The sequence below is a fragment of the Melanerpes formicivorus genome, unplaced genomic scaffold, assembly GCF_026170545.1.
Source record: "Melanerpes formicivorus ecotype bairdi unplaced genomic scaffold, bMelFor1.0.p_v2 SCAF_98, whole genome shotgun sequence".
Classification (NCBI taxonomy): Eukaryota; Metazoa; Chordata; class Aves; order Piciformes; family Picidae; genus Melanerpes; species Melanerpes formicivorus.
In genome coordinates this window covers 2,026,862-2,039,918 of record NW_027142450.1, presented here as the reverse complement: position 1 = coordinate 2,039,918, position 13,057 = coordinate 2,026,862, and the positions used below count along the sequence as shown (strand labels likewise).

General features: G+C 44.2%; 1 protein-coding gene across 4 annotated transcripts in view; it reads left to right on the top strand.

Annotated features, from left to right (window-relative positions):
- Positions 1-13,057, top strand: part of SEC31B (SEC31 homolog B, COPII coat complex component) — a 35,260-nt gene that overhangs the window by 15,778 nt on the left and 6,425 nt on the right. For 3 of the 4 annotated variants that reach the window (XM_068166191.1, XM_068166193.1, XM_068166192.1), the window contains exons 11-22: positions 319-549; positions 1,912-1,986; positions 2,564-2,647; positions 3,294-3,402; positions 3,823-4,001; positions 4,651-4,777; positions 5,914-6,059; positions 7,207-7,380; positions 7,962-8,138; positions 8,834-9,044; positions 9,438-9,764; positions 10,789-10,827. In XM_068166191.1, coding sequence (XP_068022292.1) covers positions 319-549; positions 1,912-1,986; positions 2,564-2,647; positions 3,294-3,402; positions 3,823-4,001; positions 4,651-4,777; positions 5,914-6,059; positions 7,207-7,380; positions 7,962-8,138; positions 8,834-9,044; positions 9,438-9,764; positions 10,789-10,827 — 1,879 coding nt within the window. The remainder of the gene's footprint in view (positions 1-318; positions 550-1,911; positions 1,987-2,563; positions 2,648-3,293; positions 3,403-3,822; positions 4,002-4,650; positions 4,778-5,913; positions 6,060-7,206; positions 7,381-7,961; positions 8,139-8,833; positions 9,045-9,437; positions 9,765-10,788; positions 10,828-13,057) is intronic. The other variant, XM_068166194.1, reaches the window with a different exon arrangement.

Sequence of the window (13,057 nt, the reverse complement as noted above, 5' to 3'; positions counted from 1 at the left end):
TTCTCTGTGTAGTGCCTGCCATTTGCATGATAGTTTGTGTCATAGCAGGCAGAAAAGAACAAACAGTTCCAAAGGGCACTTTTTCCTCTGTGCCTCTGTCGTTTGCCATTGGCTAGGCTTGACAGCGCATACACAAGTGTTATGGTTCTCAGTGTTCAGCTGAAGTGCTTGTAATGTGAACTCCTTCAATGTCCCTACCATCCAAACATTGTTATCACAGCTAGAGCTTGAGTTGAGTTTGCTGAATTAAGAGCTAAGAGGCTTGCTTTTACCTTTATGTGTAAGAATGCTTACTCTGTCTCCCTCTGTCTTTCTCAGTTTGGAGGAAAACTTATTTCCTTTGGTCTCACCAAAGCTCCTGGACAGCAAATGCAGCAGACCTACCAGCATCAGGTATTCATCAGTCAAGTCACCACTGAAACTGAATTCCTGCTCCGATCCAGAGAACTGCAGATGGCATTGCAGTCGGGAAACCTAATTGATTACTGTCAAGGCAAGATCCAGACAGCCAAGTTACCATTTGATGAGAACCTTTGGAAATTCATGAAGGTAGGATGGCTATGTTGAAACACAGAGGTCAGTTCTTCGTGATCCTCGTGTGGAATGTGTTCCTTATGGTCCTCCTAGCCTTTTATTTTCCTTTTCTTTAAGTTATAAAATGGAACTGAAGAGGCTAGTTAGTTACTTGTCTAAAGAAAAGTTTTTGCATTCAAGGTCTTGGAGGTGGCTTTGTTTTTCAGTTGGAATGGTCTTTTCAGTGGGTTTATTTGAGCTTCCTATCAAAGTGCTAAACAGGATTTTCTCATCTCAGCCCACTGCCAAGCTTTGTCTTCCTGTTACCTGTGGAGCTCTACTGTTATTATTTCTCAAGGCAAAGTTGGAATGGGCAATGGAATTCCCCAGTAATAAGGGAGAGAGCTTTGGTGGCATGAGGACTGGCTGTAGCCTTACATAGGATGGTGATGTGAGGGGTGAAATCTTGGGATCTTCTCCACAGTATTGCGTTAGCATAAGAAATCATGTCTCTTGAATTGGGTTGCCAGGTGTTATTTAGGTGGGGACAGTCGTTTCCATTGCATATGTAATCGTTGCAACAATGCCTTCAGCTGCTTTGGATGAGGTATGATGAACTGTCATTCTAGTGAGTTTTTGTAATCCAGCTGGCCCATGGTCATGTGAAACCACTCCAGGATGTAAAAGATCTTTTACTACTGATCGTCTTAAACTACAGACCAAGCTTCTGTACAAAAGGTTGCCCTGCCTGACCATTTTTGCATCTGAAATAACAGTTTCTGGTGTTTACAAGTATATTATCCATGTACAATTTGCTTAGTCCTGTGGTAAGAGCAGCCTAGGACTTACTGACACCGACAGATTCTCCTTGCAGGGTGTTAATCATGCCTTGAAGCATACAAGTAGCACTGATCACGTAGGCTGTGTGCACTCTCTGGGTCTGTCTGAAATACCCACTCAAGGAGCTTCTGTAGTAATTAGTGAACTAATTTTTGTGAAGCCATCTAGGAGTTCAGGCAACCAACTTGTCTCAGTTTCATCTGGACTCAATTCAGTCCATTGTCTCTGAAAAAAGATTAGCTTGGCAATCCCTGCACCATTCAGGGAACTAGTGACCAAGTACACTAACTACACATACAGTTGTATCCCTGATAGGCAGTTGTACCTCATGAGTAATTATATGAAAAACTTGAATTTCACCCTTTTATCATGGTTATAACTTAAATTCCTGAGACTTTCTCACATTAGTCATTAAGTGGACTTCCCATATTTAAGTTCTTTATCTATGAACTGATGTTTAAACTTTGCTGCTGCCAGAAGCAGTCAACCATTGGTAGCGTGTAAATGTTTAAGATTTTACATATTTTCATGTCTTTTTCAATATCCTTTGGGAATCAGGTGAATCTGGAGAAAGAATCCAGGACAAAACTACTCAAGCTGCTGGGCTATAGCAAGGAAGATCTGAAAAAAAAGGTAAGGGGTCTATCCAATAGGGAAAAAAAACCTTTACAGGACTAAAACTGCTGCAGGAAAGTTGTAAGGTTCCTACTGGAAGTGAGTGAATCATCTCACAGCACACAAAGAGAAAACTGTATGAAAGTTCAGCTGAGAGGTACCTCAAATATCCCCTATTAAAAAGCAAATATGAGCACTTCTAGGGGTATAACTGTAGCTGTCCTGGATCATACCGAAAGGATCTTGAGCCCAGTCATGTTGCTTCTGGTTGTTGGTGCTCTGGGAAGTACACAACAGTAAGGTTGTGACAACTTCTATCATCCAGCTCTGCATCTCAGGGGATTCCTCAGACAGGAAGAAGGTGACAGATGAAGTCTGATGTAGTACTAATGGAGCTGTAGGGGACAAAACTATTGCACCTACATGAACAGTGCTCTGAAAAGGATTAAATAACCTCTGATAAGCATCTAGCCAGGGATAGGGGAGGTGGGCTTTTCAAACCAGTGAAAGAGTTAGGGTAATTGTGCCAGTCACCTGGTGGCCTCATTGAACTTCAGTAAGGGCTTCACTCTGTGAACATCTGTTACTTTTCTAGATTGCCTCGTGTTTGAGCAATGGCATACCAGATAAGCAGCCCCTTCCTGAGGCAGATGAGACAAATGCAGCACAGCCAGATCAGGTATGTCCTCTATGTCTTACCAGTCTGGGAAAGCAGTGGAGAGCAGAATGAATAGGAAGGTTTAATTCCAAACACAAATTGTTGGGCTCAATGCAGGCATTGCAGAGGGCATTTCATAGTCCTGTCAGACCCACACAGGGTCCACCATGCACTGTAAATTTGGTCCTCTAAGGTATCTAAACCCCCTATCCTCAAATTAGTAGTCTTCCTCACAAAAACTAAAGAGTTGGTGAGATATTCTAGGGCTGGCAATTGTCCTGAATTTCAATAGAGCGCCAAGCATGGCTGTGATCCTCCCTGGTAGTTACAGATACCACTTGTTTGGCTTGTCCCTATTCTGTCCTTAGTTGCTCAAGGGCTGGCAGCTGAGTTGATGAATGCTGGCCAGTGATATTCTTGGTGTTGTATGTCTTACACCATCAATCTCCTAAGCTTTGTCAGTAACAGCTCTGCTCTTGTTACTACCCTGGTGAAACTGTGCAGGTTGATAGAGCAGTGACAGGAAGCACGATGGGTTTCCAAGATTTATATAAACATGCTTAACCAAATGGAGAGCAGTCCCATCCCACTTAATAGTCTGCTAAGCTATTTTGGGCAAGATCTGTATGTTCAATGAATTAATTAACCTCTTGCACTCTTTGCACAGCTTCTGATAAATTCCAGCAATGATGTAGCTGCTGTTTCCTCCTCTTCATCCTTTTTTGACAACCTCATCCCCCAGAATATGAGCACTTTGGAGATTCCTGTCACAGAAGGTTTGTTACATGAAATGTGTTTCTGCCCTTTTAGGAGAAGGGGAGAGGAGGGAAAACGTAAACGTCCTAAACAAATTAGAGATACCAGGAAGAATCTGGTCCACTCCAGCAGATGGATACTTATAAAGACATGACCCGTCCCAGTGTCATGCAATGTATCTCTGCACTGTTCAAGGATATACTTCTCAGATAAGAGACCCATTAAAAGTATAGAATAATCTTTTAGGTGATGGAAGGCTGTCAAGTCAGTGGTTTGGGTTTTTTTTTGAGGCGAAAAACCTATTTTGGGTTTCCAGATTTTCTTAGCTGAGTTTCCATACATTATTGTTTTTTTTCACTGCCTGCTCTTTTAAAATGAGCATCACCAATTCATCTGGATGATGCTTCCCTATTGGTTAACTCTGCTTCTCACCTCTGTAGATACAGATGGACTCATCAGCCAGGCCCTTTTGCTGGGGAATTTTGAGGGTGCAGTGGAGCTGTGCATGCGGGCAGAGCGCTTTGCCGATGCCATCATCTTGGCTATAGCTGGTGGGGAGAACCTCCTAAAGGAGACTCAGAAACGCTACTTTGCAAAGCGTAAGACAAAACTCTCTCTGGTAAGTGCCAATTCTGTGTGCCTACTGAGCAGAGGAAGGTGTGCAATATTTTGGCAGATGTCTGTCTGAATATATGTAGAAATGCTTTGGTAGAAAGTCAACAGAAGCTGCATCTCCTCTTGGCTAGGCACTTACTGTAATTTCTTGGTAGTTGTCTGACAACTTCATATTGTTCACCTAGAATGTCTGTGTGCTGTGTTCCATTTTTAAAAACCAAGTGGTTTCTTCCTCAGATCCCCATGCTTGTAACCTGTGGAGCATACTGCCCCTTTACAGGCCAGCTAGGAAGATGCTAGCTTATTAATTGACAAATAGGGAAGCATAATAGGAGTTGGGATATCCAAACACTATATTCTCGGTCACTGATACAGCTGCTCTGAAGCAGGGTTTGTGTTAACTAGATCTTTAGTGTTGCCTAGAGCAGCTCTTTCCATATTAAGTGCTTTGTTGGGCTTTTAAACTTTCTTTAGAGGCATCAGGTTCTAGTTACCGTTAAAATTGGGATGCTGGAATTGGTGGATTTTAATGTACAGTGAGGTAGTTGCTGCATAGTGGGAAGTGTTCTTGAAAGAGAGCTAGCTCTGTGGGTGCACTTACTTAAGCAGTAATCTTTGTCTTCAGTGACAGAGATCTTCTGTTTCTTTTGCAGCTGCTTTCCTCCATTGTGCAGCAGAACTGGCAAGACATTGTTTGCACATGTGATCTTCAGAGCTGGAAGGAGGCACTGGCCATCTTACTAACATACTCAAAGCATGAAGACTATGCCCAGCTCTGTGGTATGCGGTGTAATATATTTTGATACAATCTGTCTGAGGGGAGGGCAACTCTAAACTGCTTACAGAAAGAAGTGGATATTGTTGAAGAAGGAAAGCACTCCTTATTCATTGCAGCTAGCTGGAACATTAAATAAGTCTGGATTGTTGAGTTAGGAGAAGTGACATTCACACTGTAGGTGAGCATCCTAGAGTAAAGTTATATATGTTGGTATTTCCTGTAACCTCTACCAATAGTATGGAATAAAACCCCAGCATGATAGGCACTTCAATGAGACACTAAGAGGGTTATATTTATTATTTTATTCTAGGGATAATGAGATTTACTTGATGGTAAAAGCTGATGGTAAAAGGTTGGGTGGCTTCACTGTCTGAAAGAGATTTATCATTTCAGCATATTGCCCCCCTTTTTAAACTCAGAAACAGGGGTTAATGAATGTTTGATGGTTCCAGTAGTTTCATTCATCCTGTTAACAGTCCAACATGCTCAGCAGCTGCTTCTTGTGAGAGCCAGAGTTCAGAGAAAATCTACTGAATGAATCTGATTATGTTGCTCGTTTTGCTTAGTTGGGAACTAGCTCCTGGCTGATTGGAACAGCTAAGTGCAATTGGAGAAATGCCTGCACTTTGTACGAGTAAAATGACACACTCAAGATGCAAGACATGACATCTTTTACAGACTGGATTGCAGGGGTGGAAAGTGGTGGTGGTGATAGTGAGCTAGGTCCTGCTCACATTTATTGCCTAGCATTTGGTAAAGATTGACAGCTACCAGATTAGTAGTTGTTCTTGCTGCTGTTGCCTGGAGATTCCCACTCCTCTTTGGGGAAAAAAAAAGCATTGGATTTTTTTCAGTGAATTATTCTGTCATTTCTAAGGGGTTTTCTTTCCTTTATATGTCTGGGCAGACATAATTTGCAAATATGTAAAATTTGCTTCTTTTTTTTAGCCAAGTTGGCTTTGGGATTCTTTAATGATGCCCCTTTCTCTGTGTTACCCAAGGTCTAGCTGCAAATCCAAAGCTGTCAACACTTTTCAATTCTGAGTCAGAGTAGGATTGCCAAGAGATGAACATCGGAGTCTATGACCTCTTCAAAAAGCGACTGTATTAAATGTTTGCTGTATTTCTTCCTGTCTAGACATGCTGGGTGCCCGCCTGGAGTCAGAGGGAGATGCAGCCCTGTCCAATGATGCCTGCCTTTGCTATATCTCATCAGGCAATGTGGAGAGGTTGGTGGAATGCTGGGTAAAAAACCATGAGACTTCATCACCCCTTGCCCTGCAGGTACAGGTGCTATAATGTTGGTTTGACGCCTCTTTAGGCCAGTTATCCCATCAGAGTATCTGGAGGCCTGTTTGTAGTCACTAAATTTTCTCCTTCTAGCCTGGATTATGGGCTTGCATCTAAAGAAGACTTGCACTCTTAAATGTTCAGGGTTTGTATGTGTAGAGAGTAGTGATGACATTGCAGATGAATCCAGACATGGACAGGAGTTATGGCTTACCCACTTGTCTTCATATTCTGATGTCATCTCTGAGCTTTCCTTTAGTCAGACAAGTTTAGACTTTACCAATTTTTGTACTGGAAATTGCCTGGAAGTACATTTGCTGCTGTGCTTTCATGTCTAACTGGAATGCTTCAGTTATCTGGCTGTACCTTCAGAGCAGTCTTTGGCAAAATTAAACAAAGCCTATGCTGTATTGTTCCCCCTGCAAGTAGAATGGGCAGTCACAGCTTGTACATGAATCAGTGTTGTTACCTCCCTGTTACCCTTAAAGCAGTCCTGGCTATTGTGTCCACTAGTTGCTGGAATTAACGAAACAAATCTTCCACTTGGGTGTCTGCAGGTAATGTTTTCAACTCCACTAATGAATGAGAGCAACAAAAAGGCAGATTCAGCATTCCTAGTACCGCTAGAAACTGACCTTCCCGAGTTATCAGCCAATGATGCATGCATCATTCTAAAGATATAAATGTTACTTTGATTTCTAGGAGTTGAAACAGCTTTGAATAGCTAAAAACTTTCTGGTCTGTCAGCAATAGTAGTTTGTTCTTGTGAATTCCTTCTGTTACAGTTTTAATTCTCCCTCTTCCAAGCTGATAGCTTCTAAATCCTAGAGTTACAGTAGTAGCTTCCTAGTAAACACGATCACAGTTGATTGGAATGTATTGTGGCTTCTGATCTTCTTTTTTTTCTTACCATAAAAGTAGCAGTGTAATGGTGTTCTTCATGATTCCTGTTCTTCTCCACAAAGTGCTCCTGAGGAAACAGTAATCAGTGATAGTATCTGCTGCAGAGTGTTCAGATGTGTTCAGATTAGACCTGATGTCAGCTGAAAGCAGGGAAAGCTATCTTGTATTGTCTCATCATGGGATGGAACAGTAAAGTGAGTCAAATTCTGCATGGTCTGTTTGTTCCCTCCCCCTGCAGGATCTCATAGAGAAGGTGATGGTGCTAAGCAGGTCCATTGAGATGCTCCGAGGCAGAGCAGGACAAGCACCAGGCCCTGTCTTGGCAGAACGAATCACCCAGTATGCCAGTCTCCTGGCATCACAAGGATGCTTGGCAGCTGCAATGAATTACCTACCCAGCAGCTCTAAAGAGGTGAGCGAGAAAGGAGTTGCTGTGGGGAGAGTAGTGTATGGGGGGAAAAATGTATGACATGGGGTTTGACATGCATTGGGACTTAAGGTTTCACCTGAGTTATGGTAACCTGAGAGGACAGGTGTGGGTTTTTTTCCTAAGACATGGCTTGTGGTCTTTGTTTGATTTTTCTTTGTAGTGCATTTGATCCAGGGAAAAGCAAGGGAGCTTCGTAACTGTAAAATGATTCCTGGGAAGTGGCTCTCCAGGGAAGCTGCATCTATTCATAAAACTGTCTGGTAGAGGAGGACAATAGGGATGTCACCTTCTAGTTTGAAAGAAATCTGTCTAGTGCCCAAATCTGGGTAGAGTCTGGGGAGGGAAAAGTCTGAAGATTGGGGGAAGGATCAGTGCAATTTCTTCTGCACGGGAGTACGGCAGATGATATCTCAGACTGTCACTTACAGGTTGGTTGGGTTTTTACCTGGTAGCTATTGGGGTGGCTACTCAGTGCTTTGGGCCAGGGTCAGTTCTGAATGCCTCCTCAGCACCTTTCATCTGAAGCTTTCAAGGTACTTCTCCTGAAGCATAGTCTGTTTCAGCTCCTGATTGAACAGCTCCGAGACCGGCTTTTCCATGCTCAAGGAGAGAATGTGGGTGGTCAGCAGCCACCTCCTTTTCCTTACACTCGTGTCAATGTGGGTGTTGTTAAGCACGTATCTGCAGCAGCCACACCTGAAGGATCAGCCCACAAAACAGGTCACAGACGTCCAGAGAAGGTAGGCTTTAAACTCAGGTACTCGTTCTTGGCTTGGGGAGAGGAAAGAAGGTGTACTGGGATGTGGAAGCCCGATGAAGCAGTATGGGAAGACACAGATTGCTGGTGTTGAGGAACTCATCAGTGATGTCTTTCACTGGAGCAATCACAAACTCTGTGATAATCCAAAGGGGGCATATTTTCACAAAGCCCTGTCCCACATGCAGTCACTGGAGTGACAGTTAAAGGTGTAGTGATCCACTGAGATCTCACATACTGCGGGAAAATAGGGCTGTAGTTTGCTCTCCTGTGCCCACCTCACCTTAATATCTCAGTAAAATTAGTGTAATCTGGATTAATCTCAGTTCTTGCGTAATTCCTTGTCAGGAAAATGTTGAGGAAATTTTGCTTGCTGCTTCTTCATTGTTTTTCCTTCGTTATGTCCTCTGGTTATGCTTCCAGAAAGTCACTGTATGGAAATTGGCTTCTGAGGATTAATTCTTGTGAGAGCTGGAAAATGCTGTAAAGGATGGGGTGCCCATCTTCTTCAGCAAATTATGTGGTGGGAAAGGCCTTTGATTCAATCCATCCAGGGCACTGAGAGAAGCAGCATCTTCTTTTGCCTGAGAAGTGACAGGGATAGAAAATGCACCTGCTTGTGTGTTTATGCACATAACTGTGTCAGCCATTTGCAAGTTCTTTGTTTTTTGATTGCAGCCCAACTATCAGTCATCATTTGCCCCTTCAGCACCTTCTCAGCCTTCAGTGCCTTCCCTCTTCACACCTCAGGCAGTGCACACAACATCTATGACACCTCACCAGGCTGCCCCTCCTCAGGCCAGCACGGCTCTACAAACAAATGTCTATAGAGGGCCTCCTTACCCACAGTACAACTTGGGCTTGGTTCCAGCAACTGTTTCAGGGCCCGGTAAGCATTACCTAATGGCTGTGTCTATTCTTCAGGTTTTATCAGACTAAGGCCTTGTACATGTATGGCTCCTCTACTTTATTCCTCACAGGCCTATTGTACTTTGCAAAGGACAAGTCAGCTGTCTGAGAGGCTTCTCAGTGCTTGTGACACATTTAGTTCTAGCAACACTTGCCACATGACCACTGATAATGAGCATATAACAGGGGTGGAGAAACCATAGCTAATTCTGTGTCAGAGTTTGACTGAAGTAGCCTGGGTTGTGAGGATATGCCTGGCATAGAAATTCTAGAGTATGGCTTGGAGAAAGGAAGACTTAACTAGCATGAAAGAGAACATGAGAAGTAGTTTGTACATGAAATAAGTAATGCTGATACGTTCTCTTATTTGCAGCTGTGTCACAGTCTCTGCCATTTGGACCAGTGGGAGTCAGACCTGTTGGTCCTGCTCACTTCCCCAGTCAACCTTCTCTGCCAGGACAGTCCTTGCCTATGACATCTCCTGGTGTTCCACCGCCTAGACCTGCCCTCTTCACTCCAGCCTCAGTCCCAACATCTCAGCTTCCTGCAGCTTGTCCTCTCCCTGTGGCAAGCCAGTCTCCTCTAGGTTTCTCTTCAGCACCTTACAACTGCCCCATGAACATGGGGTATCCTCAGGGAGGCCCTGGAGCTCCATCTACTAAGCCCCTGCCAGCAGTCAGCATTCCTCCTCCTCCCACAGGTAAGTACTGTTTGTGTGATTTGTGTATTCAGGACACTTCTGGGTGGAGTTTGCAGTACATAATGGACATGGATCTTCTGAGGTCCGTTCAGTCACCGTAAAGGCTGGATGTGGTGCTGAGGCTAACCTTACAGGCACATTGTGCTCAGTGCTACTGTGATGATGAAACAGCAGTGATGGCAGTTTTATTCAACCTGTTCAGCTGCTCTGTCTCCCTGGTTGTGGTTGCAAGATTCTCTCTTCAGGTTCCCAGTACACCATGAGTAGTCATCTACTCCAGAGGCATCTGCTGTGGCTGAAAGGAGGGTGTTGCTTAGGGAAGGCCTAGTGTAAGCCTTGCTTGCCTCAGTCCTGCTTATGTAATAAGAAGGTATATTTGAAATGCTGGGACAATAGGGTGCTTAGCTTTAGGATAAAATTCCTCTGAATGCTGTGCTCTAGTTCTTCCCACTGTTGCCATAAAATACTCAACCTGGGAATCACTTCTGGTTCCTCTGCACACTGCTCTAGACCTAAGCCTTTCCCCTCTGGGTCTGTAGTTTGAAGCCAGCCCAGCCTGCAAGTACTGTCAAGTCCTTGATGGTATGATGAATTAAAAGAGAGTGCTGGACCTAGCTGCCAGTAGATGAGCATTCCCTCTATTTCACACAACTCCACCACATCTGGTGCTTGTTAATTAATTGTTTGCTGTCTCAGGAGACTGTCCAGGCTATTGCGATTCCTAACAAGGCTGACAATACTTAAATTTTTCAGCAGATGTTTCTCCAGCTATGTGTATTCTGAGAATGAAGGATTTGAGCCTTTGAGGTTTTTTGCCTCCACCTGGAATTCTTTGCTGAGCTGGGTTTAACCAAGGATAGCAAATCCCACAGTGTGAAGCCTATGGAGACTATGTACAAAGGCTCCAAGTGAAGGATGGACAAATTCCTTCTGAAAATCTATCAGGGATAATAGTCCAGGGACATTGCTCACTAAGTAAAAGCTATTGGTGATGATGACTCTTCCACCCTGCCTTGATTTACAGGTTTCTTCCCTTGGCTAGATCCCCACATGGATCATGCAGGTAGTACCCAGAGAAGCCTCCCTACCTGTGGGGGAGACAATGTTGCTGCTTCCAGTGAAATGCGGAGTGTTTGCTCACATTTTACTCTGTGTGCATGTGTGCATGCTCATTGCTATTTGTTTCCTTGCATGCCTGGGGAGTTACATAGCTGGGATAGTGGATATACTGTCCTGAGGACTAGTAAGTGGCAGCTAGGGATGTTGAAAGTGAAATGAAAGTGCTGTGCTCTTACTGATGACTTTTGGCTACAGAAAGCACAAGCTCCAGCTTCTTCCTTCTCTGCTTTCCTCTAGTCCTAGAGGACTTGGAGCATTCTCAGTCTCTGTGTCCCTTCAGGCAGTTGCTGGGCCAGCAGGGCAGGGAAGTAGCCCCTTTTCCTTTCTTGGTTTTCTAGGCAAGGAACAGGCCATGTTTGTAACCACTGTCTTGCGTTCTCCCTGTTAGACTCCCAGATTAATGCATGGCTTTACTTGTGCTTGTGCTTTCCCCAGGTGGTTTGGAAGAGGTGGGTCCCAGCATAAGCAATGGTGGAGCAGAGCTTCCAAAGTAGAATTTGGGGGCTGAATTCCAAGGAGAACTAGAAAGCCCTTTGGCCTTAGTTACAAGGCAAGGTTTGGCTTTAAATCTCAGTCCATCTGCTGAGGAGAAGTTAGACCGCAGAGATTTTCTGACTGGTGCTCCATACTGATTCCTGTCCTTGGGATTCACTGATGATGGAGATTAGGTGTTTTCCAGTCTGTGTTTTCAGTGGAGTGAAGCTCAATGTCTTAGTGGGCTATCTCTGCACAGCCTGCTGCTTGTGCCAAAGACCATCTGCCAGGCACGAAATATTATTTAGGAATTCTCAGATTTATTTAGGAAATCTGAGTACTGAATAGCCACTTATCCCACCAAACCAGCTTTGCTGTGTGGAGTGAGTCTCCAGAAAAGGAGTTGTCCCTTCAGCAGAGAAATAAAAAGACCCCAAGATGATTCCTTGGCAAGGATTTCAAGTACTTCCTCAGGCTGAAGATGTCCTATGAGAATTCACTGCTGAGAAGTGCCCTTGTCCTGGCAGCATTTACCCCCAGTTTTAATGCCCAGATCACAGAATTGTCAGGGTTGGAAGGGACCTCAAAGATTATCCAGTTCCATGGGCAGGGACATCTCACACTAGGTCAGGTTGCTCAGAGCCCCATCCAGCCTGGCCCTAAAAAACTCCAGCAACAGGGCCTCCACCACCTCCCTGAGCAACCTGTTCCAGCATGGCTTCCTTAAAAAAACTCCAGGATTTCTTCCTTGCTGTTATTATTCTGGTTTTGATGGGTACTTTTCTTCAGCGTGGAAAGGGTCTGTAAGATCACTCAATCTCCCATGTCAAACTTGCTTGCTTTGGAAATCCCTGAGCATGACCTGAACAGCTCATGGAACACTTTCTCTCTAGTACAACAAAGAGAGATCTCCACTTCTACAAGTCCCATGCTTACTGGGGAGCATCAAGGACAAGGTGAAGGACAGCACCATGTTATTTGGCTGGCAGGGATTATCCCTGACTCCAGCCTGTGATGGTCTTGGTGTTTTCTAGGACAAATATTGCTGGAGACTGCTGCCATGGGGAACTCCTTTGAGTGTTAGTGAGAAACTCTCTTTCACAAGTAGCATAGGCAAGAGAGTCAGTTTCATCCCAGCAAAGTGCAGCAAGGTCCTGTTGTCTCATGTCTGATGATTAAATGCCTGGCTTAAAGGCTGTAATTTAAATAGCTGTTTCCTGCAAGGATTCAAATTGCCACTGAGTTGGAATAGTGCCAGGGACTCTAGGCCACAGGCTCGGTGGGGGCCAGAAGAGTTCTAGGGCACAGAATCCCCAAGTTAGAAATAAGTGCCAACTTAATTAAACTACTGATCCAAACTCATCAGAGAGAGAGTTCTTGAAATCATGGGAAAAGGGAGGGCAAAAAGAGGCTGCCAGAATTTTAATAATAAAGGTAATTAAAGTAATGAAGCACCTTTTGCATCTTTCCCCTGTGGTTTTTAAAGCTCAGTTCAGGATCAGTGGCTCATTAAGTGTGGCACTGAGCTCCAGCAATTCTGATATTGCCCCTTAGAATTATGCCACTTTCTCACAGATTATTCCTGTCTCATGGGCTTCAGGTTATTAATACTGGGGTGACAAAAGAAGCACTGAGGTTTTGTCTAGAGATGCAGGTACCCTTACAGGACAGAAGCAGCAAAGGTGGTTGGAATTTGACCT